At 41.1% G+C, this 27,836-nt stretch overlaps 1 protein-coding gene and 1 long non-coding RNA gene across 4 annotated transcripts in view; one reads left to right on the top strand and one right to left on the bottom strand.

The window, feature by feature from the left end:
• Positions 1-435: 435 nt before the first annotated feature.
• On the bottom strand, positions 436-20,410 carry LOC134162634 (uncharacterized). 2 transcript variants are annotated; one of them, XR_009964383.1, is made up of 4 exons: positions 20,208-20,410; positions 15,103-15,197; positions 3,489-3,732; positions 436-1,975 (listed from the first exon to the last, which is right to left on the bottom strand). It is a non-coding gene; the product is annotated as an uncharacterized LOC134162634 (long non-coding RNA). The 2 variants fall into 2 exon arrangements; XR_009964384.1 differs by having other exon boundaries at positions 3,489-3,716.
• The window catches only part of RERG (RAS like estrogen regulated growth inhibitor), a 108,278-nt gene continuing 99,158 nt past the window's right edge, over positions 18,717-27,836 (top strand). Inside the window, exons 1-2 of one of the 2 annotated variants that reach the window (XM_062616719.1) lie at positions 18,717-18,867; positions 20,422-20,591. In XM_062616719.1, the coding sequence (XP_062472703.1) occupies positions 20,531-20,591 (61 nt within the window). In that variant the 5' untranslated portion in view covers positions 18,717-18,867; positions 20,422-20,530. The remainder of the gene's footprint in view (positions 18,868-20,421; positions 20,592-27,836) is intronic. The other variant, XM_062616720.1, reaches the window with a different exon arrangement.

The raw sequence follows: 27,836 nt of genomic DNA, 5'->3' as shown, positions 1-27,836 counted from the left end.
TTCATTTTCATAAGTCCCTCTGAGTTAACTTTCTGAAAATATCATTATTCAGCTAACAGCAGAAAGAAACAAAATAGGACTACTCCCTGAAACATCACCTTTCTTTCTTTGTGTCTTGTGCAGAATGCATAGCAATTTCAAACCTAAATGCCCAAGAGGGAACTAGCTTTCTTCTTAATGTGGAGTATATGATTAACCTCGGTTTGCCTGAAGCCATCAGAATACTGGAAGGCAGCCACTTCTGGAGCATTTGTACCCAAGTGCTTGAGGATCATCTCCCATCCAGAAAAAGTAACAGGTAACAGTCATAGGATGGTCTGTATGAATTCTTCAGTCTTCTTAGGCACTATAAAATCCCCCAGAATTCAAGATAAGTGCAGATGCCCTTCTTTAAGAAAGCTGCTAATGCTAAGGGCTCTAATGGGGTCTTGTGCGTGTTGTTGTTTCGGGGATTTCAGTTTGTTTGTTTTTTACCAGTGGCAGAATTTCCCTGTCAGGTGTTTTCATCGAGACAGCACCATTATCCCAAGTTGGATGCTGGTACTTGTACACAGGAAATATTACTTTCCTAAACAAGTAGCCAGCCCTACAACTTTCACTGGGGCTACTTTTAGAAAATATTATTGCTCACTTGAACTAAAGCAACCCTGGAATATCCTGTCTGAACATGTGGGACTGCAGGAGGCAATAGGTCAATAACCTTTGATGTATTTTACATAACAGATCAAATAGCTGTAAATTGTCCCTGAGGTGGGCAAGGTTAAGCTGGATAAGAGCAATGGCTGTGGTCATGCAGAGCTTCAAGACCCTGTTTCAAGTCCAGGCTTTTTGGAAGCCAGTGATAAAATACTGGAAAAAAATGCAAAATGTTTCAGATAATTAGAACCATTTATTCAGTGGCAAAGAGTATAAACTGCATTTTCTTAAGGAAAAGCAAATGTAGAAAGACTACTACTAGCATGGTTGGACTCCAAAAGCACATCTTCCCTATTAAGGTTAGATGACTCCCATGTGGGTAGTAGACAAAAAGACTCTTGTTGGTCGTTTGCTATTTATGCTTATTTACTGCATATAATGAAGTGTGGCATAAATGAAAATTAATTGGTATGCTGCAAAAGTTTTCTTAGTAGATATTTGGGTGGTCAAAGTCTTGTAGGGGGCTTGCAATAAAAGTTAATTCTGGGGCAACCTTTGCTTTGCATAATGAGAGCCTAAACGGCTGGAGGTCTATCTGAAATCTGGATGTAGCACTCCAGCAGCTTGAGGACCATCTGCAGTTACTTTCATTCATGTCTTCCTCTTAATCATCTTAAAGATTTAGCCAATATATCATCCAGTGGAAATGCTAAAATACCATGAGCCATAGATTCTGAATTAGCAATTCCTGCAACACATCAGTAATTTATATTTAGTTTATAGCAGCACTTTTAAAAGCATCTGTTTAGAAAGATGTCCAGTTTAGATTAAGACATAATGAGGCAGTCTGTTTAACTAATTTGAAAATTAGTTCAAATCTCTGTCCAAATACAAACGAAACTGAACATGAACACTTCCGGAGCACTGAGGAATTCAGTCACCTTTTTTATGCTGTTTCTCTTCCTCTACATGTGCTCATAACTAGAGACATCTCGGATGAAATCTAGATGTAAACTCTCTGGATCTGAATATCCTGTCTCGAATGGTACAAACCACAGTCCCAGATCCAAGCATCCAAGGCAAAAAAAAAAAAAAAAAAAATTGGATCCCAGTGCAAATCCTGGGAAGCTCAAGGAGTTCTAAACCAGCTCATTGTGAGCCAGCAAAGGGTGATCTCAGACTTGAAGCTGAACTCTGACCCATATATGAGCTCTGGATTCCTGGGTTATTTGCACAAATCACTCCTTATAAAGCAAGTTTTTATCACATTTGGGTTAGAAAGGAGCATGCAGAATCCAAAACACAGCAGTCCCAGAGCAAGCACCAGGCATAACTGGCCCTGCAGGACACAGAACCTCTCATAGGCCAGTTATGGGAGGAGGCAGGACGGTCACTCTCCCACCCAGGAGCCATCTATATACATGTACCACTAAACTGACTGTGCACCTTCAAAACCGTGTAAACAGAAGAGTACTATATACCACTCAAATAACTAGACAAACAGTAGAGGTATTTATTTCAGAAAAAAGCCAAAAAATAACCTTTATATCCAGAGATCAAATGCGGAGGCATTCTTACATACTTCAATTATGGTTCTCACTTCTGACCTGACAAATTCAGGTGAAAAATTTAAAGGCAAAAAAGGGATTTTGCCACAGCAAAAATTTTCAGTTCTCAAAATTATGTGTTTCAAAACCTATCTAGAAATTATTTTAATTGAAAAAAAAATTGTTGAAAGTGTTTGAATAATAGTTAAGGTATCTTCTTTTAGTAGGTTTTGCTACAGCTTCCCTACTAACGCTCACTGGATTTTAGCAACTCACTGGTACGCCCACAGCCAGCACCTTCTGTCTGTCTTGTAAGTTCAGCTCATTACCAGGCCTTATCACTTGGCCAAGATCATTTCTTTGAGGGTTCAGTCCTGCAAATTACTGAAAGATACTCTGACCCCAGCCTACAAAGTACTTGGGCAGACATTTGGCTTCAGTGAAACTGCTGATGGAGTTAGAGTTAAGACTTGAGTATTGTTTTGGATCAGGGCCAGAGTAGGTTTTTGGTTTCAGTATTAAGTCCTAAATCTCCCTGCAGAAGTGATTCAGTTCCTGTTCTTTTACTCATTGTTTTGTTTCTCTGAATTTCTTCATTTGCTTTTATCTTTTGGATGAAAACCAAGGCCTAAGGCCCGACTCACTCATACATTGCTGCTCTTTTACACAAGCATAATAACTTCAATGAAGTGTCTTAAATCTGAGAAAATGATTATATGGGTGAATGGATGTGTTTATGCACTGCTGGTTTCAGGCAGCTGGTCACTAGGGAAAAAAAATCTTTCTTTTTGTAGATCCTACTGTACAGTTGCATAAAATTATACAAAGTATAATTTTTCTCCCCTTTGTGATGAGGGATTAAAAAAACCCACAGGTTCTTTGGCAACAAGATAGATAGGCACAGGCTCTTCCTGACAACAGCCATAAACCAAGAGGGCTTGAAAAAAAAAAAACAACCAAGGCAAAGGAATTAAAGTCCATTAATATATTTCAGTAAGTTTTAGAGACCCACAAGGTTATGGGAGATGATAAACTTTTAGATGCAACAAGTCTTTCAAAAACATAAATTCACAATATTTCTGGCTAAATTCACTGGGTTAGAAATCTGTGGTATACTAGGGAATAAATTCTCATTCAAGTATGAGGTGTTGGAAAATTCTGTTTTCTATTACTCTAGTTGAATTCAAAACATGTCAGCCTTCACATTGCTCTAGTCTTCAACTCACATGAATTCTTACCATGTTTCTCAGATTAAAATTATCTGACACATATTTCTGAATAACATAATGTCCACAGGCTACTTACTCCATCTTGATGGGCAAAATCTGCTCTTTTCCTGCCTCCTCAAAAGGATGGAGAACAAGAGAAGGAGTCTCTTGATTTCCATGAAGTTTCTCTCCATACCTCTGACAGCAACTCAGTCTGAACTTCACCATGTGGATTTGCAGCTCACAGCAATTTTTGCAGTTAAATTGAGCAGTAGAAAGTTATCACATCTCATTGCAAAGCTGGTCAAAACTTGTCTCAGACAGGCTGTGTAATAGAAAAACTGCATAAGAAGCAAAGCAAATCCTTTCAGAGTCAATCATGATTTAGGGAAAGTGCATCATCTGACAAAACCTCCATTCTTTATCAGCTGAACTACATCTTGCCTAATCTAACAAACAACAAAAGCAGTTCAAGTTAGCTTTAAGACAAAATGATCCTAAGCACACTGTTCCTACTTCCATCTCAGTAGAAGTGCTATAATTTTAGATATCTTGCATTTTTACTGTAAATACAAATTGCTTCTAATGTAGTAAATAATTCACTAATCCTGTTTTGCTTTAATGTGTTGGGCACTTAGCTGGTCTTTTTCAAAGGGTTACTACTTGACTATCCTACAAAAACCAAGTGGTTATTGTGCAAGTGCACAATATTTCTGTGAGAAAAAAGTACTTCTGGTTGACGTCAATATAATTAAGGATTTTTACACTATCCTTCAAAAAAGAATCTGCTTTGGTGGAAGTTTATGATATTTATGACATATTAATTCTTTGTAAACATTAATATAATCTTGTGCATATCACTCCTTCAGGGTGTATTTTAACAAAAACATATGCACTGACACAACCTCCAGCAAGAAAAGCAAGCTGAGCTGGCCACTGAATAGGTGTGTTTTAAGAGTTAGTGAAATATGTCGAGAACATCTCATTGCAGATCAGTGGTACCCTGAATAATTCAGTCGTTTCCACTGTCAGCACAAGTCCCCAGTTTTAGGAACAAGGGGGCTACATTTATACTAATTTGTGGAAATATTAGAAGATACGCTTCATGTTGCTGCCAGGTGGCTCCCAGCTGCCTTTTTGTGGAAGTGAGGCAGACAGTGACTGCGGGTGCATGCTGGGGTCTCGCCTTGACTTGCATCAAAATACATCTGGACATGCACTTAGCCTGGAAACCTAAAAACTATTTCCAGGTTCTGGAGCCTGGGTGTAGTCTAATTTAAGCAGAAAGTAAGGAATGGATCCCTAAAGGTATTTAGAAGTGTTAATTTCTATTAATGTTCTTTTAAGAACTATAACTAAATATCTGATTGTCCTCATGTCCCTTCCTACAGGTAAATGTTGCAGAACACTGCTGTGGCACCTTTACGAGTTGCAACTCCTTCAAAGAATGCTGCTGCCTTGCATAGCAACTGCAGTTCCCAAACTGGTTTAAATTGTCCCTCTGACATGGTTTAACCTCAGCTGGCAACTAAGTACCATGCAGCTGCTTGCTCGCTGCCAGCCCCCTCAGTGAGATAGTGAAGAGAATCAGAAAAAAGTTAATAACTGTGGGTTGAGATATGAACAGTTTATAATGGAAATAAAAGTAAAATATAATAACAACAACAATAGGAAAAAGAGGGAGAGAAGTAAAACCCAAGAAACCCAAATGATGCTCACCATTCACTGTCTGATACCCAGCCTGACCCAAGCAGTAATCAATGGCTCCCATCCAACCTCCCTCAGATTATATACTGAGCATGATGTTGTACGGTATGGAATACCCCTTTGGCTAGTTTGGGTCAGGTATCCTGTCTGCTTTTCCCAGCTTCTTGTGCCCCTCCTCAAAGGCAAAGAATGAGAGGCTGAAAAGTCCCGGATCAGGGTAAGCACTACTTAACAACAACTACTTAAAACATCAATGTGTTATCAGCATTGTTCTCATAGTAAATCTAAAATGAAGCACTGTACCAGCTACTAAGAAAAATATTAACACTATCCCAGCTGAAACTGGGACACTGTGTTTAGAAAGTATTGTATTATTACAGCCTTCTGTACAGATTCAGATCAAACACCTATTTTGTGTGCTGTTTACATACATTATATAAAAATAAAAGGCTAAAAGAACTTAGAATCATAGAATAGTTAGGGTTGGAAAGGACCTTAAGATCATCTAGTTCCAGCCCCCCTGCCGTGGGCAGGGACAACCATCTCACCCAAGGCTCTGTCCAACCTGGTCTTGAACACTGCCAGGGATGGAGCATTCACAACCTCCCTGGGAAAACCATTCCAGTGCCTCACCACTCGCACAGTAAAGAACTTCCTCCTTAAATCCAATCTAATCTTCCCCTGTTTCAGTTTTAACCCATCACCCTTGTCCTACTGCTACAGTCCCTGATGAAGAGTCCCTCCCCAGCATCCCTATAGGCCCCCTTCAAATACTGGAAGGCTTCTATGAGGTCTCCACGCAGCCTTCTCTTCTCCAGGCTGAACAGCCCCAACTTTCTCAGCCTGTCTTCATACAGGAGGTGCTCCAGTCCCCTGATCATCCTCGTGGCCCTTCCCTGGACTTGTTCCAACAGTTCCATGTCCTTTTTATGTTGAGGACACCAGAACTGCACACAATACTCCAGGTGAGCTCTCACAAGAGCAGAGTAGAGGGGCAGGATCACCTCCTTCGACCTGCTGGTCACGCTCCTTTTGATGCAGCCCAGGATACAGTTGGCTTTCTGGGCTGCAAGCGCACACTGAAGCCGGCTCATGTTCATTTTCTCATCAACAAACACCCCCAAGTCCTTCTCCACAGGGCTGCTCTGAATCTCTTCTCTGCCCAACCTGTAGCTGTGCCGGGGATTGCTCCGACCCAGGTGTAGGACCTTGCACTTGGCATGGTTAACTTGAACAAGATTAAATGCCAGAATTAATCTATCCAAAAGGTTACTTACTTCACCTTCAGTGCATGTATACTCAAGTGATACATTTCTTAATTATATGATGCAAACCATTATTTCTCCTTTGGAACACAGCCTTTTCCACCAAGCCTCACCCTGAAGGACTTTGCCATTGTTGCAGATAATCCACCTAACCGGCACATTCCTCCCACCAACATGTTCCCAAAACTATTAAGACTAATTAATGCTATAAGTAACTAGCAAAACATGCCTACTGGCAAAGATCACTGCTTCAGGGATAGATTTCATAGTCCCTGCAAAAGTGAGCTCTAACCCACTGGCACCACTAAAGAGCAGTACAGCTGCAAAATACCTAAATCAAGGTCAAAATTCAGCCCACCTGTCATCAAAGCCAGGGTGCCTGCATGCTTATACGCCTGCCCTTTCCTAAATGGGCAGAGATGGTACAGTGGGACTCTCTCCCTTATTTCTGCCCCTTTTATGAGCTGCACAAGGGATGGGGGAGGATGAGACTTACAGCTTTTGCAGGGGAAAATCTCCAGCAGGAACTCATAGGCCCACGCAAGAATCCCATAGTTAGAAAAACACCATGTACTCATGTTTGCACTCATTAATATGAAGTAAAGAGAAGTTGGAAATCTGACGCACTATGAAGCCATACCACTAAAAGCTGTATGAGCTTTTGTTACTTGCCTTCAGAGAATCAATTTTCAGAACATTTCTGCAGTCTGTATATTCTCCTAATATTTGGAAAACATTGGACGTTTTACATTCTCAAAACTTTTAACACCGACATCCACGTCTCCAGAATAACTAAGGAGACAATGAATTAGGCCTCTTTCAACAATGGAGAGACAGACAACTTTGGACACATTTGTGTTCACCTGTTTTGAAGGATCAGTGACTAAAAGGAAGAGCATGTCCTTACAGAATACCTGGTAATTGTTTTTCCAACTGAAAGAAGAAATAGTATATTGCTGGAGAAACAAGGAGCTTTAAGTCCAGCATGACTAGACTAAACTTTTTAGCTGTGGGTGAATCTTGGAAAGCAAAGTTTTTATTTGATGCCTATATCGTGTAATTTCTGTGAATTGAGAATACTCCAGGCCACTCAGCTTCTATTACAAATCTGCTCATGGGTTTAGCAATTTATACTTTTCAAAGAGAAAGTGAAAAAAGAAAAAATCCCACCCTTTTATCCTAGGAAGCTACGCTACAATTATTTTTATTATTTACTTCATTTATAGGCTACTGAGTATCTTATAGCCTATAATTAGCCACTAGTGGAAAGTCTTCCTATGCATAAACAATGTCAGCCTTATGGCAATTAGTGCTATCTTTAGATAATCTATGAAAAACATTTTTCCTACTCATGCCAGAAAATAAGACCTCATTTTTAATGATACAATGATCATTATCATTGCAATCAACTCATGTAAGCATACAATCAACAAAAAATAAATAACTGCATTGAGATACATAAAATTCAACTCAGACCACAGAGTACTAGAATAATTCAGGTTGGACGCCACCTCAGCAGGTCACCTAGCTCAGCCTTCTGCTAAAAGCAGGCTCAGCACCGAACACAGACCTGGCTGCCCACAGCATTCTTCATCTGTGTTTTAAAAGTTAGCAAGGACAGAGTCCACAACCTCTCTGAGTAGCCTTTTCTAAGTCTGAATGTCCTCAGCTTAAACTTTTTCCCCCTTTATGTCAGCTGGAAACCCACAGCACCCATCCAAGTACTGACTTTTGGGATCTAACTCTGCTGAGCTCCAAGTTCAGACAAGCTCCAGAGTATTCAGGCGTATGTGACCACATAGGACGATGTTGAATAACTCATAAATTTGGTTGTCATCCTTACACTAGGATGTGCTAATGTCTATACTCTTCCAAATTTAGTATATGCATGCCAAAATAAGCCACAATCAAAGCAGTCACTTTACCTGCTCTGTAATCCCCTAATCTGTACCTGTATCACCTAACCATGGGCTAACAGACCATAGATATTGTGCCTTATTTAGTCCATGACAAAAAAAGAGGATAAAAATTGTGATTCCTTTCTAAAACAATGAGTGCATAGGTGCATTCTACCACCCAATAGACTAGGTATCTAGAAATGAGAAAATCCTTTCTGCATTTCAGTGATTGTTACAGTCATTGCAGAAAAACCTTAGATGTAGGACCTTGGATTTAATGGTGGTGCTTAAATGTAAATGTTGTTGTCTGAGACCAAGTGCACCAAGCAGAAAGGCTTTTAGTAAATATAATTCAAACACAGTCACTGAAACCCTATTATAAACAAGCTTTTCCAACCCTTTTTTTCAGATATCCCCAATTCATTGCACTGGATTAACAAAGCTTTTCAGAGTTAGGTATTAAATCAGGCAGACAGGATCTGAAGATTCTTCACCCCACTTCCTTTTGGAAATGCTCGCTTAGCTACTGCTGTTGGCCTAAATAACAGAATGAAAGCATTTCTTGTGGTTTGGTTACAGAGCTCCAATGGTGTTCTGCTACAGTCTCAGCAGTTTGAGATGCAACACCAACAGATTACAAAGAAGCCATTAATGGTCTAGTCTTTTGTTTTGTTTTTCCTGCGTATTAAACGAAAACATCCAAAGAGCTTTGGTAAGACCCCTATCTCAAAAACTATTTCCTGTGCCAGGAGCCTTACACCACCCACAGTATGCAATGATCATTTTCCAATCAATTTGAGTTCATATGTAACAACCATTTGTTGTTGATGTAGCCATTAATAAACAGTTCTACAAGCCTGCATCCCTACATGCTTTCTCCTTACATTGCACATGAGTGGAAAGACAGCTGGGGGAGTCAGAAGTCTTAACAGGCAAAGGGATTAATTCCAAGAAATTAATTTTACACAGGGAGGCTAAACATCTTTGCTCCCTTTGAAAGCAGTGATTAGGAGATGCTGCTCTTAAGAGTTATATGACCCAGAAGTCAAGCTCTGCAGGTATCCTGAGTTACCTGGAGGACTCCTTCATTTTCCTCACTGGCAGCATACTGGCACTCAAACAGATGAGTTCCTAAAATAAAAGCCCTCCAAAATCATGAATCCATATCCCCAGTTTTGGTTCAGGTTTACAGGGTAGAACTATTGCAATGATTCTTTCTTCTTTTCAGTTTGAGGTATACATTTTTTTAACATATTAAATTTTTTCAAGCTGAATTATACATAGAAAGCAAGATTTAATGAACAAACACATTGCTAGGGTTAGTTTTCTCTCCAAATTTTTGATCACTCAATACAACCTTCCAATTTGTCATGTGAAAAATGAAAAAGATCAGGAACACTATTAAAAATATATGATGAATGTTCAACACTTGGCACAAATCAAAGAAAGGAGAGATAAATTTGCACTCCATTAGGGAAATTTCTATTCATAACCACTGTTATCTTAAGAGCTCAGTGTATTTCTTCCATATAGTTGGTCTAACAGTGTTTTGATAGTTCAAAGCTGCATCTACGTGGCATTTCTCTAACTGTGATTCAGAAGTAGCTTGCAAGCAATTAGTTTCTTTCAATTTCTTGGTACTGTCAGTAACCAGTAACTTAATTGGTGTTTTAACACAGGAGAAGGGCTGTGAAAAGTAGGTTGCTTTCTGTCTTGGAAGGCAAACATTTTCACATTGGACTATTTTCAGAGGTTATTTTTAGTTTGGCTGGGTAGTTAGAGTTTTGGTGCTTGCGAGAGTAATACAAATCAAGGAAGAAGGTGGCTTAATGATGCAGATGGCACAGGGCCATGGAATGCACATGCTGCCTGACTTAAAAAAGACATAAAAATGCATTCCTCTCACCATGGCACCCCCAGAAAACCTAAAAGGGAAAATATCTTTGTTTCATTCAGCCTAAGAATTCAAATCTCTAAATACAGACTGCTAGTTTGTGCCTTTCAAGAGGTGCCACCCTGAAACCCACGTTAAATAGCTGTGTGCATCTGGAGGAGGTTGTTTTACTGAAAGACTTGTAGTTGCCAGCGGGTTTAGTACTGAAGACAATAGTGGACCTCCTTAAAAAACAAGCTCTCTCTCCTATTCAGGCTCTAGAGAAAGAGCAATCAAGCTCTTTATGTAGCTGCAGGTGATGATGGTCGCTACCTCAGTCTTATAACAAAGCCAGGCAGATCTTAGTTCACAGTTACAGTGGTTAGGCTGTCTTTTTATTTATTCTTATTGTAAAAGCCAGAGGAAGACAAAGCCAGAAGCTGAAACAAAGTGACAGTTTCATGTGTGAGAAGGTCTTCAGGAATGACACATATGAAGCTTTCCAGAAGGTGTCTATGTGGTCCTGAAAAGAAACAATTGTCAGTAGACCAAAACTGTATGCAAAGTTGTTCCATAAATATATGTATTTTTTTATATGTTTCTCATCTTCTGTGATAACAAGAATGACAGTCACAGAGCTGCCTGGTAAGGCACATATGTAGAATATGAATGCCAGGTTTTGAACTCCTGGAGAAAAGTCCTGTGGGGCAGTCACTTCTTGAGAAATATACTTTATAGGGATGGATCTGCAGAACAAAACCTGCAAGACTTTATCTGGAAATAGGACTTATTTGACCAATAGAAAATGGTTCTGTTTGAACTACTCAACTAAAATCACTTTACAATTAGTGGGGGGGGGAAAAAAAAAAAAAGGAAGAAAAAGAATTCACTAGACTCAATGTATCTCACCAAAATAGTCATTTTGACTATAAAAAGATGCCTGTGACCAACCTCCAGCTATATTATATGAGAAGGGCTGCTGGAAGTAGATTATTGTAGTAAGTTGTTAGGTTGTATTGAAACACTGGAGCCTCCAAGATGCCTTTAGAGAAGGAGATGATGAACTGCCTGTTAGAGGTAACTCTGTGTACTGCAGAAAGTTAGATCAGTAGCTTAGACTTGATGTATATTAAATGGCTAAAGGTAAATGAAATAATCTTCCCACCCATAGCTGTTTTTAAGAGGATACCATTAATAGAATGGAGACAATAGCTGTAGACACTGTCCACAGCTAGGGATACTTTTTCCCACTTTCCGGTAATAGACTTGCTGCATATGATCATGCTGTATTCAGGCTGTGTCTCAGCCTGTTGTCTGAATCATGAGAGGTTACAATAAACAGTAATCTGCAATTTTAAAACCAACAGAAAACTTGCTCCAATGCACTTATATGGCTAAGAGTAAATGCAGAGCACTGTGAACATGTAGACATCACATGGAAAGGGGATGGTATGAGCTACCTCAATTTGACTGCTTACTCCCTTGAAAACATCCAATATGGAACTACTATTTACAAAATACTGGATCATGGTTCTCTGAACATCAAACTGGTATGAGATACGTCAGCATCCACTAATTAAATCACTCAGAAGATGAGTACTAATTCAATTAACAGTGATTTTAGACAAGAGTGGTATTTTCAAAAGCAAAACAATTCTGGGTGCCTGATTTTTAGAAAATGTGCTTATGAATTCTTCAGGAATATCATGAACTCTTAAAGAATTCCCAAACAGACATTGAAAAATTTGAAACAACTATCTTCTAACATTTTTTACCAAAACTTTTAGGGAAGAAAATTATGAACTCTATGTTAGTACTAATATTTACAAGCATTTATGCTATGTTTGTCAAAGTTACTTTACTGGAAAAAGACACACCACCATTCACTGATTTGTGCATGATACTTTCAAATCCTCTGACATCTCCTTGTTTTGTTTCAAGGACAGCAATGAGTTGATGTTTTGGTGTTTCAGCCTAGATATGGAACACGATGGAAAAATCGTAATCTTTCTTTCCTTGCTACAAGAACTCCAGATTACCTCTGCTCTTAAACAGATGTAAACAGAAATCATCTTGACTGTGGAAAAAGCACTGGTCTTTGTGTTTAAGAACCTCAGTTTAGAATAAGTTTAACCAACACCAGCCAAACTGTTGTGAAATTCTTATAACTAATCTATTTCACTTGACGTATTCTTCCTCAGTGCCCATTTGCTTTGTGCTTGTACGCATTAAATGGCTGAACTACAACCTTGTGCAATGTTAGAGAAAATGTGCAATTTCATTCTTGAGGCAGAAGACTTGAGTAACAAATGAAAAAAACAATGTGCCACTGTACAGAATGTTCTTTAAACATGCAGGGATATTGCAGCTACATTCATTGCTCTGAATTATGAGTTTCCTGTAGGTATTCTTTTTCCTGGATAGAGCCAAAACAAAATGAAATTAAACTAATTTTAAGTATTAGCTTTAAGTATTTCAAAATGTGACATTTATTATTTTAATCTTTTGTCTGACTCAAGCTCAAAACATGCAATGGAGTTTTTAAAGACATTATTATTATACCATACTAATAAAGGGGATAGTGCAGGTATTAGTGGATTGTGTTCCTTAAGGAGTACTCTTAATTGTATTCCTGCTATTCCACTATCAGTGGATACTGGAATAATGAGCAGCTTAAATAAGCTAGCTACTGCTTGGTTAGTAAATCTCCGTAATAATGTTACACTGTTTTCCATGGGATTTATGTTTATACGAAAACAGGAAGCCTAAGTAAAGAACTAATCTTAGGTATTTCTTTCCCCTTTTAATTGCTGCTGTTTTACTAAATCATTTGAGCTTTGCCTATAGGTGAACAGGGAGTCTGTGGAAATCTAATGTGTGCTTAAAAGATTTCTGAAATTCTGGCATTACTAGTTGCTTTTTAAAATATGTTCTTTCAGAATTTCTCTGCTGGACAGGGTGATTTGGGTTTACAACAAGCATCTGCTTGATAACATTGCCCTCTGTTTTCTTGGAGGGTATTTCTGATGGCTCTCATTCTGTCCTAATAAAATTTTATATTGGTTTGATAATCACTCATTTACAAATGGTGCCTAAAGATCTTTGTTGCTGACTGAAGCTTAGTTCACAAAAATTTTGACAAGAAATATGATAACAATAATCAGTATACAAAAGCTAGACTGATTAGCAATAATGATTTCCAGACATGGAGAGATTATCTACTAGCACCATCACCTCATGTCCTGCAACCACAGAGCAGCACAGAAATACTCAGCATCTGAGCTCCAACTAACTCCCTTAACACTGAAAGACCTTATTTCCTTCACCAGCCGTGCAATCTGAGGCTGCTTGAATTCCTTCATTGCCTTATACATAAAACAAACTCACAGCACTGTACCCTGCCCAAAAATACCATACTGCTTTGAGGAAGAGTGCTATCATTTTATCACCCAGTGTTTTCCTAAAAGGGAGTAAATATTCTTTGTGGCAGGGATTGCCACATTCTTTTTCATCCTAGACACATAGCCCTTTCAGCTGGGTCTATTTCTTCTCTCTGACAGCATTGCGTACCCCACCCTGCCACCTGGCTGTGCCCACTATTCCCACAGTACTTTGCTGTACATGTTATCAGGCCATTTTAGAAAGGACACAGGTTGATGTGTCTGCTATTTTCCATAGTCACATTCCCACAAAGCAGCATATTGTCAACTACTGCAAGGCCAGGCAGACATGGTCTATGCTAAGGAATATGCCACAGTCAAGACTTCCCTTGCAGTGTAACCATGACCTTTTCTAAACCCTATCCCTGAGAATGGACTATCATCTGAAGGGCTTAGATAGGAAGCAAGTCTGGTTTTCATCAGGCATGGATAAAGGTTCCACTCTGAAAACCACTATAAATTACCTCTCTCCTTGATACAAGTACAGAACTGTTTTATACAACATGAAACAGCCCCAGTGATAGAAATGGGGTAATATATAATATAATGAATATATCACACTTAAATATGTACTGTGGTCACCAGACACTCTCCTTGGAAGGGCATTCCCTGCTAAAGCCACTGGTTGGCTTCAGAATGGAAGATGAAAATGTGGCTTCCTGCCTTTCTGGGCATGCCATGACAAATGGCATTACAGTGTGCTGAAAGCAGATGTACCTCAGTCTCACCTCTGTGAACAGGCCTGTATTTGTTACATCCTACGTCTAGACATCCTCCTAAGTCCTAGCAGTCATTCAGTTTCTTGAAGATATCAACAACGGCAGCAATTTCCCCTTCCCATTCTCTTGATTAAACAGAGGGAAGGAGGTAGAAAGAAGATGAGAGACATAAAACTCCAGATGTTGTCAACACCAATATCTAGTTCCACCAGAGAATTTGAACACTGAAGCAATGATGAATTACAGTGGGGTCTCTATGGCAATCCAGATTGCAATTATAATACCATTGAGAAAGAATAAGGGCTAGCATTCATTAAAATGATTAGCAAATGAATTTATGACAATTTCCACTGGTCCTTTCAAAGAACATGAATACATCTGTAAGAAATTAGGATGACACATCAGTGTAACTCATTCATTAGTAAAGTCTGGTATTGCACATTTGTTGCAAAATTTGTTGCAACTGTTACCAGTTGTTTTTTTTTAATTCTATAACTGTACTTTATTAGAACCATAACAAAATATCTCTAGATATTTGTATAGAGGAGTACTAGTTAGTCTACAGACTATTATGTAGGTGATTTAGTTATCAATCCAAACTTACTTTGGAGTAGAAACAGAACCTCTTCAGTTTTAAAGCAAGTAGGTATTTAACCATTATGAGAGAGTTACAGTCACCCTGCCTTCTTTTAGGGTTATAGGGTGATTAATTTTACATTAACAAAAACCTATTAAAGGATCTCTGTGATCTGAGTAAGTGTGGAGGGAGAAATAAGAATACCAGAAAAGCAAACCCAGTAGTAACATACCAAACAGAGATGGAGTCAGTGCAGTCACTGCTGTCTTCCTGTGAGTGTGGAGTCACAGCTCGACCATTTTTAAAGGCAGACTGTCAGGACACAACCTAATAAATGGCACAGGTGAGAAGAAACACAAATTAGGAGAATTTATTCATTTTAACTTAGGCAATACGAAGAGTATCCATTAGCCATGAGTAATAAAACATGAGTTTATGCTTTGCTAGTCTACTTAGCAATTGTTCTTACTGAATTGTGCTTCTCCGCTTTGCACATATAGCGCTATTAAATATACCTGATAAAAATCTTGCTAATGCAAGAAACCCAAGCTGTGTATTTACATGTCGCTGTGCAAATGCACCAAATGCTGACCGAGACAGAAGGCCTGCTTTAGTTCATAGCACAGAGGCATTTGCATGTGTGAGATCCACCAGATGCTGTGAAAAGCATCCCATGTCCATCTCCACTGCCCTGTTTTGGCACCTTGTGAAGCCAAATGGAACAAAATGTTGAAGCAGGCAACTGCAGGCAACTCCACAGCCCACCTTCAAGTGATACGAATAATGGGGAAGCTGTAGCTTCTTTAGCCACTCTGTTAAGACTGTCCGTGTAAGGTTCAACACAAACAGATATTTGCAGGGTTGTGGTCTTATTTACTACATTAGAAATAAATGCTTCTTAAGTAACAAAGCCTGCATCTCAAAAATATGTATTTGATTTGTTTTCTATACAGTGAGGAAAAAGTTGAGAGAAACAGAAGTTATAAACCCTTAGCATACACTCAAGAAAACCCATTGTTATAAACTCAGTGTTTCATGAGCAATGGGAGAAAATATGAGAAAATGCACTATTAATTTAAAACAGCAATACTTCATATTGAATACAAACCAAAATAACAGCAAAGTTCCTCCATACTTTAATGACAAAGTTGCAAGTTTTTTTACGGCACTAGATTAGCATAACTGAACAGATTTATGTACATTGCTGAGAGCCAACACAAAAACATTTGGAAGATATTCTGTGAAAATGAAGAAAACAATCCTAATGTTTCCCTGTGAACCTTTAGTAATAGCTACAAATATTTGTGTTAACATTTTATTTATTTGGTATTTTTTCTACTTGTTATTAAATATCATCTTGGGAGATGTGCTGGAAGGAAGGGTGAAAAAGTAAACCAAGTCACTGCTGGGTTGCTGTTTAAGGCAAGGATCCAGCTCTGACCAGGTGTGCTCTGCTCTACAGCAATACTTGCTGCTGCTCTTCTGCAGCATCAGCAAAGACAGTAGTAATGAGCTCAATAAGCCCTTCCTTACTGTAGGAATTGTACAAGAGGAATCTCTTTCCTCTCCAAGTCATGATCTGCTCTACAGTTTTTAGACACTTGGACCCAGTTTACCCAAAGGTGTTCAGAAGATGAAATGACACTCCTTTCCAAAGGATTCAGAGGTTCTTAAGTGACCTTCTGAAATCAGGTTTCTGTCCTCTTGTCCTCTCTCATGAGTCTTATCAAACCCCATGCCTGAATCTTGTTCTGGAAGTTGTTGAAACTTGCAAAATCTCATGGGATTTCCAGCTTGTGGGGAAGAAGGAAATCCACATCTTCAGCATTCCTTTCCTGTTCATATGTCTTCTTCATGTGTTAGCTGTCAGGCCTGCAGTGTCACACCGGTCCTCTCTCCCACCTTTGAGGAAGCAAATGCCATTGGCTTGCACAACAGAAACACCTCCAGAAAATACACCATAAGCATACAGAGTGAAAATGTTAAGCCAGTAGTAAGGGTTTGATGACAAACAGGTAGCATCTCCAACCTGACAGCCCATCTGGGATCAGACCCCATGTACCTTCAGTTTTGCATCTCTATTCCCAAATTTTTAGAAGATGGAAGGCAGTTAGTAACATGATGATCTTCATAGGGAAATACCTTGATCTCATAAGCCCACGAGCACATTTTAGGATCAGCACAAGTGGCAAAACCACTGAGAGAATATGACATCAGCTCCAAATACCAACAAACCACTGCTTGTGACAAAGCAAGGTAGTCCTTGGTCTACAGGACTAAAACTTAACACCTTCAAAACCCATTTTACATAGGAAAAAAACCCCAAACTCATCAACATTATGTATGAGAAGTACAGCAAGTAGACAGAGAGCAAATGACAAATGAAGCAGTCCTGGACCAGGGTCTGAACCATCTGAACCATCTGAAATCTTTGCCTGTGTTCATGATCAGTGTTTACTAAGTTCGTATGCCCTGGCACCAGTAAGAGACTTCAGCAGAAACTGATTGTACAGTCACTAGGTTTTTTAATGATTCATACATTATCTGCTGCTTTGGAAAAGCCAGTTACTGTATTTAATTTGACAGCCCCATGCAGAGTGAGTTCCACAGACACAAAACAAACGTCAGGCCTTGAGACTAACACACATTTCCCCAGATGCAAAAGAGACGCTCACCAGTTGCTCTCTTAGGGGGATGGAAAAAACTAATCCCTCTAAATTATGTAAACCAGAGACTGAAGGCTTAAGGCCTCAGCATTACTTTTAACAAGTAAAGCATCAACCACACTACTGCTTTCACATCTGCCTTCTAATATTTTTATCCTTTGAATGATGTGCAGTACAACTATTTTAAGATCTGCTCCAGAGTGCCTGCAGCTGGCACAGTGTGGAGGTGTCCACAGGACTGCCACCCTACCTCCTGAATGGTTACTGTGCTCTTGTAAAGAGACTTGGATTATGGAAGATCCTTTCTGATCCAACTGTTATTTAATTTTGCATTGAGAAAGACAGTGAGGGGAGAGCTTTTTCTTTTACTCATCTTGTATCTCATTCAGATCTGGGCTGGAAGAGAAACAGAGGAAGAACAACCAGTGAACTTCAAGTGCTTTCCGGCTCTGATTCACATCTGTTACTAATGTATCTTTACATTGCTGGGTAGTTTAATAAACACCGAACGAAGAGTTGTCTGGTGAATTCTGTCCCATCATTTCAGAACTTGATCCCTGGCTGTGACACTAGCCTCTTGGAGGGCATGATGTAATTACACAGTTCGCTTTCCCCATTTGCAGATTGAAATAACAATGCTTTCCTTCACCATAAGCCATGATAGCATGCAGGGAGGAAGAGTGCTGTGTAAAAGGTTGGTGCTACTGGAAAGCGGTTTGATGAGGCACAAACCTTGCTTTGCTGGTAGGCTTGTCAGGACGGGGAGATACTTGCTGGCTCCGCGGAGAGTTACACAGGGTGCTACTGCTGAGCAGCACCAAGCAAGTAAGAGGGAAGGAAAGTGAGTGCTTGAGACGTGGGAAGTGGAGCAAACTTGGCCTGGCCGGCTAGCCAGGGCTCAGTCAAACTTCAAGCGTGGGAACAGCAGCCGTTGACCCACATAATTAAAGGCTGCGTTACCATCAAACACGCCGAATGACAGGGCTGCGCTCGCTGCCCGCGCAGACCGCGCCGGGCACCGGGTGACGCTGGCAGAGGTCTACAGCGATGGGCCGGCTCCGCCTCGCCCGCCCCTCCCCGTCCCGCCTGGCCCAGCGCAGCTGGGACCAGCGCTCCAGCGACGCACCGTGCTGAGCTCGGCGGCCCGCAGGGGGCGCCGCAGTGCCGCGCGTCGGCGAGGGGCGCTGCGGGTGCGGGGGGGCGGAGGGAGCCGGGCGGCCTCTCCGCATTGTGCGGCCGCGCCGCTGCCCGGAGCTCGTGTGCGCCTGGGGACGGGCCGCGCCTCCACCGCCGAGCGTGGCGCCTCCGCGCTGCTGGCTGCGCGCAAGGAGGTGAGAGCGTGGTGCCGTGCGCGGGTGCGGCGAGGAGCGTGAGTGGGAAAATGCGGTGCGGGGGGCACGGTGTCCCGTGCGCTCGGGGCCGGGCGTGCCGCGGAGCGGTGGTGCCCGGAGCAGCGGGGGCTACCCTGCGCCGGGCGGGCGGCACCTGCCGGGGAGTAGAGGCCCCCCCGAAGTTACGGGATGGGCGGTGATGAATGCGTATCCGCATAGACTTACTTGTAGAGGGTACCAACCGGCGAGGGGCGGGCAGGGCACCGGCAGGAGACCGGCAGCTTTCGTGGGAGGGGAACGCTGGTGCTCCCTCCCATCCACCTACCCCGCTAGGTGATACAGCTGCAGCTCCGGACGCGCTCTGCGTTTCCAACTGTTCGTGCAAAGTGAGCGCGGTCTGGTACTTACAGTTAGGCAAAATCAGGACCATGAAGACATCAGAGGTGAATTGGGACCCTCCTCTATGTAAGATGTCTTTACTCTTTGCAAGTTTGTTGGTTTTTTGTTTTGTGATTTTTGTTTTTTTTTTTGTTTTGTTTTGTTTTTTTTTTTTAAGTAGGCAAAAGCTTTAAGCTTTTATCTCAAGAAATACTTGAAATGCATTTTGGTGTAGAGTGGGTAATCTTAACACAGAGAGCTTCCTACGGCACTGTTAGAATTTACGTCTGGAGAGGACAACAGCAGACCTTCATAGCAGGTTGTATTCGAAAGTAGAGTTCTGCCTTGTTTTAAAGGGAGAATAAATTTTTGATGTTTTAGTCAGGGCTGAAGGATCAGCACTATCATCACAGTTGTAATTTTTTCACCCAAGTCCTTAAAGCATTCTACAATGACAAGTACTGTTATATATTTTTACTGTCCAGGTTAGAGAAATCAAGGATATGAAGTGTCAGATGACTTGCTCAAGGTCATGCAGCAAAACTATGAATATAGATAATTCCATGTGGTCCATTAAAAGTGTATTACCAGAAATTCCGGCATCCTTTTTCTAACCCCACGCTTTGCCAAATGTTTGTGTATGAGCTGAGGCAGCTTAAACAAGGAGCAGTAAAGAACATCTGGGTACAGATTTGTTTAGCAGGATGAGTAAGGTATAAGTGCTTAGAGGTTTTTTTCTGCAACTGCAGTTGAGTAACTGAAACCTTTCTGGACAAGGAGGGCTTGAGGAAAGATCATCTATCAGCAGGCACTATTAGTGAGTGCTCACGGCTTTTAAAGACATTCAACAAAAGCTAATTCATTGGAGTTGAGGCAAATACAGTAAATATCAGCAATTGCTGCTGAAAGAGAAAGAACAAGTAAAGAACCTTGGGAGGCAGATACTTCAGACTGTTAAGTACCTTTTTCAGAATTACAGTGCCAGTGGGAAACAGACAGCAAGCGCTTGAAAGCTGAAGGTGGGTTTTGCATGAACAGTGCCAAATGTGTCAGTGGTGTTACAGCAACATTTAAAGCGGGAATGTAGCATCACTTATCGTGACTGTTTAAAAAGGATGTGTGTGTGAGGGAGAGCCTGGCTCCTTGCAGCTCCATCCTCGTGGTGTTCTTCTTCAGGCTCTGCATTGACGTCACAATGACATGGTGAAGCCGAAGACAGGAGCTGGGAACAGTTCTTCTGCCTCACTTTTGATAATCGAGTGAATTTGTCGCCGTTCCTTCCAGCATGGCTAAGAGCGCAGAAGTGAAGCTGGCAATCTTTGGTCGAGCTGGTGTGGGCAAGTCAGGTATGTTTGTTGTCCGATTTTTTCCTTCTGCTTGTCATCAGGTAACTTTTTGCTCCCTCTGTGCAGACAAACTCTTTGTACAAAAGGACAGCTGTGATATTATTCTTGTCAGGGAGATCAGGATCAGGCCAGGAATTTTCTTGTCCTCGCTTTCCACAGTGTTTTCTCCAGGTTCTTTAGAATAAAAGTACTTTTATTGCTGTCAAAAAATGAAAACAACTAACTTCCCACCCTAACTCAATCCCATTTATTGTGAAGTGGGTGGCAAGATCCCTCTTTCCTATTGGAACAGAATTAGTGATATTTAATTTGTCTCTTCATAGCTTGTGCTAGATGAAGTCATTTATATTATGCTTCCTATCCCCTTAGATCAAATCCTCTGTTAAATATTGGATGGCTTCTATAATAGTTGTAATTCTGATTGATTTCAGTGGGAAATTTTAGACTCAGTAACTCAAAGAATTTTTATTCTCAGTGCTCTCTTGGATTTACATTTTTACCAGGATACTAAGGAAATACGATGTGTAAAGTTTGCATTCGGAGAGATCTTTTGAGAAATAAACATAGTCTGGTGAATTCATATTGTAGAAACACAAGGGGGAGGCATAAATGTTAAAAATCCATTTCTACAGACTGCCTTTCCTTCGGTGACATGAGGAGCAGAACATGAGGGTTGCAAGCTCTCCTGGGTAGTTCAGTGCTGTTGCATTAACTTGGCAACTCCAGGGCCACTCTAACATGTCCTTGCACCAGAAGGGTGAGGAAATAAGGACACCGAGTCTAACCATGCTCCTGTGCCAGTTTTAGAATTGCATGATACTATTTGTTTTAGAGAAAACTGCCCAAGAGAAGCCAGGAGGTAGGATGTACTGGTAAGAGCATTAGGCTAGACTCTCAGATGCTGTCAACCAGCTCTGATTCCCAGAAGTAACTTTTGTATTAGAAGTGGCAAGGTTCAGGCTCATAAACATGTTATAGTTTCATTAACTTCAGAATGGGTTGTTTATAAAAGCACATTTACCCAGAAGGTATTTTACCAGAGCACTACCAGTGAAGTAGCTCTGTTAGCCTTCAGGACAAAAGGTGTATGTGAGGCAGAGGTTCTTTGAGATTATGGCACTTATACAAAGACAATGCAGATGAAATTCTACCTTCTTGAATAAAATACCTGAGGGAATGCTGATAACATACAGGGATAAGTTTAAACTGTTCCTTCTCCCTTGCTCTGCTCACCCCACCCCTCTTTTGTATTTGTATTTCAGTGTCCTATCCAAGTTTTGCCAGTAACTTCAGTGGTTCTGCTTTTGGTTTGTCTTGCATTCAGTCGACTGTTTCTGTTGTTGTCCAGTCTTTTGGATGGATTCAAAATTATGCAAGAGGATGTTGAAGTATTTGCAGGAGAACTGAAACACCAAAAGACTTCCCTCAACCTGATATTCCTCACAATTTGAGACCTTTTATTTAAAAAGTACAAAAACTGCCAGTTAAGTGCTCAGTTAAAATGCCTCACCAGCATAGGATTAAGAGCCTTTTTTATCTGTAGCATTGTTTTTGTAGACTTCACTATACTAGGATTTTATAGTAAAAATGTTTTCCTGTAGTCCTAGAACTGGGTGGGAGATAATTTTTAATGAAAAGCCAGTAAAAGCATCCTTAGTCTTTCAGAGTCATCCTCCTCCTCCCTCTTTTCTTTTTTCCCCCTTGAGATGCAAGGAAATATTACATAAAATATGACTAAGGTCTTCTCTTTTTGACTGTGACCACGCATGTGAATCCATGTGGAAATGAAAGTGTAAGTGGGCAGCACAAAAAGGTGAATTTAAGAGAGTAGAGAGACTGTAGAGTGCTATCGACTACCTTGACAGAGCAGCAACTGTGCTTCCCAGAATCTCCAGCTTGCTTATGAATAACCTCTGTTGTGCATTCCCATAGAAGGATCCAGTTTCAACAGCTTGGCCAACTCCAGGGAAATAAGTGTGTGTGTCTGAAGATACCTATCTGCTGTAGCCAATAGCAGCAACAGCAGGAGCTGTGGAAGTGCTGTCACGCCTTTGCTAAAAGCAGAGCTGGACGCAAGTCTCCAGATAGCTGGGTTTGCCAAACAAGTACCCTGATAGACTAGTGCTGATAGTGCCTTTTTGCAGTGTGGCTGTGTAATTCCCTACCCCTGTGACCAGTCTGTAGTACTTTGTTGAGACAGGATCCTGTGGCCATGGGTTACTAGAGTAGGCTTGGCCAGACAGCTGAAAGATAAGCCAGATTCCAGAAGCAAGAATTCAGGGCAGAATGCTGGAGCACACTAGATCTGTGCAATAAAAAGGAGATAAAAAAGGGTGATAAATAAGGCCACTGGAATTGCCAGGAAGTCATACCAAAATATGGTCACTGGCTTGCTTTCTTGGCTCATCTTTATTTCCTGAGGAAGAACCAGGCTTAGGTTCTTAGTCTGTAAGCGGCTCCACCAGCTGACAGCATCTGTGAAGTTATGGACACATACTGTAATGTCCCAGAGAGGATCCTCTCCCAGTTCCTGTCTGAGACTTTGGACCAGTGAGTCAAAGCAGCTATGAAGAAAGAAATGTTTTGCTTCAGGAGAATTAAAGCTGCTCCTCACACTCTATGAAAATCAATAGAACTGCTACCATTCCTGAGGGCTGAGGAACATCCTACTCTTACTGTTAATGCTAGACATCTGTTTACTGAGGTGCAAGATTCCTTGTTCTACTAAGTAGTTCCTTCTGACTAATCCAAGGCTCTCCCAAACATGAGGTGGGAAGCCAGAACACTGTTCACAAGTCAGAATAGTATTAGCATCTCATAAAAGAATTGAAGCCGGGGAAAACAAAACCTGTCTCCACCTTTTTCTGCTTATCAAGTTTGCATGGTTCAAAGATTTAAAAAACAGATGGGGGAATAGCAAGTCTGAGTGTCAGCTTTTTATTGTCCTTCCTTACCTTGTCTCTTTCTGCCTGCTGCATAAGGCCAGCAGAACTGTTAGTCAACTCACTTGTTCTATGTTGGTTTTTACTTAATGTAGACCTAAACCTTTCAAATAGAAAAGAAGGAGGAAACCAATTCAGAAAGGGGCATGTAAAAGTGCTCTAGTAAGGCACTTAGTTCAGAATTACACTAAATCACGGGTCAGCTCATCTGGGCAAGCTCAGTCGGTACGAGCAGCCCAGCCTGCTCTCGTACAGTGGACTGGATGCTCCTCCATTCATCCAGATCTTACTGTATAAAAGTTGCATAAACATTGCTTTAAACTAGCTGAAAAAAAGAATCAGATGAGGAGCTCTTCTTGAGCCAAGGAGCACTTTGCTGCGGCTTCACTCGGGAAGAAGAGAAGACACTCTGTGGGTGGGAAAGGACATTGCTAAGCCCTGCTATAGATAACAGGGCTGCACCTCCTAATTTGGGTTAGAGTCAAGCAGCACTGAGGGGGAGAGTGAGCTTTTAAAGTCTTTTTCTTTATGTCCAAGAGGAGCTTGGAGGGAGCAGAGAATTAAAGTTGAAGTGCATTACTTAAATGTTGCTGTTTAATTTTTTCTTCTGCTGAATTCTACAGCGTCATTCCTATGGTAACAAAAATTAGAATTTCCTAAATAGCTCCTTTTAAAAATACAGTAGTAACAATTAGTAAAGACTTAAAGACCGTGTTCTTCCATGTCATCACAAGGTACAGTACGTGCCCAGAAATCTGAAGAGGAGTGAAAATGTATGAACCAGAAGGAGGAAAAAAAGGCATGTACTGGATAGCACTGCATGCCTGATGCTTTTCCAGCTCATAATTCAGTTGACTATGAATGTTCAAAATACCTCTGCTTAGGAGCCTTTCTATTTTGGCCCAAAAAGAGAGAATGTCCAGCTGCAGCATGTGCTATCCAGTTTGCCTTTCTGCTGTGTGTGTGCCAGGTTGAATACTCCAAGTTTCTGCACTAGCGTGTATAGTGTGCCCAGCCATGGGCAAATGCAATTCTCGTCTATCTGGATGGGCCATGCAGCTGCAGCTTTGGTATGTGGTGTGGAAGCGTGTGTGGCTTCTGATGGTGTTTGACGAAAGGGAAAAAGCTTCCACAGGCTCACCTCCAGTAAATATGTGTCTGCTTTTAGGCAGCTATGCAAATCATTTTCTTATGCAGTCAGGTACATGGGACACAAGGCTGTTGTCACCTTTAGATCCAAGCAATATCTGAGATGCTTGCATTTGAGCAAGAGGGTGATTGATAAATTGGCATCAGTATATATCGTCCTGCAAAGAGCCTGCCCCATCTAAGAAACGAAGATCTCACCAACTTCAGTCATGTTAGTGTCACAGTTGGGAAAGACCTGAGCGTATGTAGATTTGTATCTGTTGGCTTATGCTATTTTCCCTGTCTAACAGAGGACGGGAGAACAAACCTGGGAGAAAGATATCTAGATATAAAAGTTCCTACAGAATAAATTCAAGCAACAGCCAAACCACAGATGCCTGCAACTAATCTGTTTTGTTTTCGTTATTTGGGCATATATCCAAAATGCACTACCAGGGATCACTCCCAATTGCAATTGGGCATGTGGGGAAGAGAAATTAATTCAGCGCCACCCCCTTCAAAAAACCGTATGGGTTGTTGGGAAGGAAGCCCATTTCAAAATGATTTTCTATTGCACAAATTCCTGCTTATGTTTTCTCCTGCTAGTTTAATTTCAGGAACTTTTGGGGAGGAAATACAAGTTACCAAGGAGTGATTAGTTACCAAGTTTACAGCTCTGCTAGTAAGGCAGGAACAGCTACCACAAAAACTTCAAAGTCCATGCTGTACCAACTGATGTATCTAGTGAGGATTCCTGTAATAAGGTGATTCTGAAATCCAAAACTGGGGTGGAAGGAGACTGTGGATTTTCAGGTGGCATTTGTTGTTTCTTTGGGAGATTTTTTTTGGTTTTTTTTTTTTGTTTGTTTGTTTCTTTGGTTTGTGGTGTTTTTTTAATGTTTTGGTTGTTATTTTACACTGGTAAAGCTGTTACTTCCCCCCCCTCCCTTCATTCTTAAGAATCACAGTGTGACAACCAGATGCTTAAGTGATTATTTACTGATCAAATTCAACACCCACTATGTTGTCCCCTAATATTTCACTGGTAAAGTACGCATTAAACAATCTTACTTTTTTGAATCATCTGGTGTTACACTTTTAAATCAGTTACAGGTTCACTGAAGGTACTCTGCATACATGCAGAGTAGAAATGTAACATGCTAGTAGAAATGTAACAGTAATTAGGTCAGTCTGGGTGAGGTTTTGTGATGATTTCTTCCCCAGCAAACATGCAAATATGTCCCCCTGGAGCAGGGAGTATTTCAAGGAAACTGCTGCACTAACATGACCTTTCTACATTCCTGTCCAGTGGATGACACTGATGCCTATACAGATGGTGAGTCCTGGGTTCATGGGTCAGTGAAGTCAGTCAGTTAGCTGTGAACATGTGGCCCAAGAGTCCTTGCCGTGCTGGCAAGGAGAAGGGCTGCTGTTGTAGTGGCCCAGTATGTGCAGTTTTGGTGCCAGGAAGGGTATACATTAACCAAGCACAGGGCTCTTCTGGGATCAGCCGTACTTGAAGACACCCCCTGCATTCTGCTTGGGAAAGTCCTACCAGCCTTAACACACAGGTACAAGCTTTTAATCAGCAGCTGTGTGACAAACAGTCTTTCTTGGACTGTTTTAAAGCTGCATTTGTCAGTTCTTGTTATGCTAATACTGAAGAGAAGGTACACCAAGAACTTGGGCTAGACACACAAGATAGTCCTCTTGTATCTGTTACCTCCTTCCTTTCTTCTGCTTACTCTGTGGTTCACTATAGCCTTGACCTTGGTGTAGAAAGTATTCATATTCATTTGATCTTCCTTCTAGCTAACCATGAAATAATAAAATGCAGAATTTCTCTAGCCAAATGCCAACATTGTTCATTCAAGCATAGCTGCCTTCCCTGTTCCATCTCATTTAACTACATCTGACATCGGCTCTACCTGCATCCCCTCTGAGCAGCTGGTGGAAGCTGTTATAGCTAAGACTAGCCCTGCTGTTCTTTGTTTCTGTTTAGGTTGGGCTAAATATAGCCTGCTGTTTGATTACTGGGGAAAGGAATGCCAGGATTCAAGATTTATGTGTGCAGCACAGATTTTTCTCTAGGCCTGCACCCAGCCACCCCTGCAGTTCTTGCCTTGATAAGGTAGCCATCCTGCCCACTTCTGTCTCCTGTAGTCATTGCCAAAGACAATCAAACAGCTTCCTGGTGGAGTCCCAGGAATCCTTCATCAGCCTGCTACAAAGCTCTGCAGTGTTTTGTTGAGTCTGCTGTTTCCCACCAGGTCAGTGAAAGCACTGGTATCTCCCAGGCTGCTGACCCTAATGAGTGCTTTCAGAAATGCTAAGTTTTTTATTCTTCCACAAGCTTGCTCTTTACCTCCCTGGTATCTGGAGTCCCTGTCTACCCCTTGCCTTGCATATACTTTTTCTTCTTGGCTGTTACCCTTCCCTTTTCCCTTGATAGTTTAGTACGTGTTCCCTAAAGTCTGCGTATGGTGGAATCACTTCCGATTTGTACTTTGCATGAAGACTTTGTGTTTACAGTTGCCTTCTCAGCCTTTTCACTTTGTGCTTCCTCATATCTCTGTGCCTCATCTCCAGCTCTTTTGTTACTATTTGCCTATGCTGTCAGTGCATCATTAAAGGCTCAGTGCATGAAATCCGGATGAGCTGACCTGACAGCAGTGATGTGACAAAAAACAGCCAGTCTGAAGTAATTTCTACTGTCCTGGAAACCATTCTCTGGCTTGAAGTTTGAGGATGCTCCAAACTTTGACTGTTCTAGACAGGTTAAAAGGGAAGCATTGTATATCTTTACATAGCTAGTCCTGGTCGCAGAAGTAAATTAATCTATTTTGGCTTTGTAGCAGAGCAGGAGAAACAAGTTGTAACTGTATTTCCCAAGCAGACTTTCTTTTTCTACATTTATCTTTGTGCCATCCATATGCCTTTTACATTTACAGCACCCCAAAATAAGTATGTTAGGTATATGAAAAGCTAATACTGCCTTAAAATGGGAGGATCAACGAAATGCTTTAGGCTTCAGCTGAGCTGTGGTTGCAGGGCTGTCATTAGCTACTGTTGACTGAAGGCGTTTGTGCCGCTCACCACATGCCTGGCAGGCACTTCCAGCACTGTGGTGAGGAGGGTGGAAGAGTTGCTGTAAGATAGCAGTGGGTAAGGGAAC

The sequence above is a fragment of the Pezoporus occidentalis genome, unplaced genomic scaffold (assembly GCF_034315485.1).
Source record: "Pezoporus occidentalis ecotype Australia unplaced genomic scaffold, CSIRO_AGI_Poc_V1 ctg19, whole genome shotgun sequence".
Classification (NCBI taxonomy): Eukaryota; Metazoa; Chordata; class Aves; order Psittaciformes; family Psittacidae; genus Pezoporus; species Pezoporus occidentalis.
The sequence above is the reverse complement of the archived record's forward strand: the minus strand, read 5'-3'. Positions and strand labels throughout refer to the sequence as shown.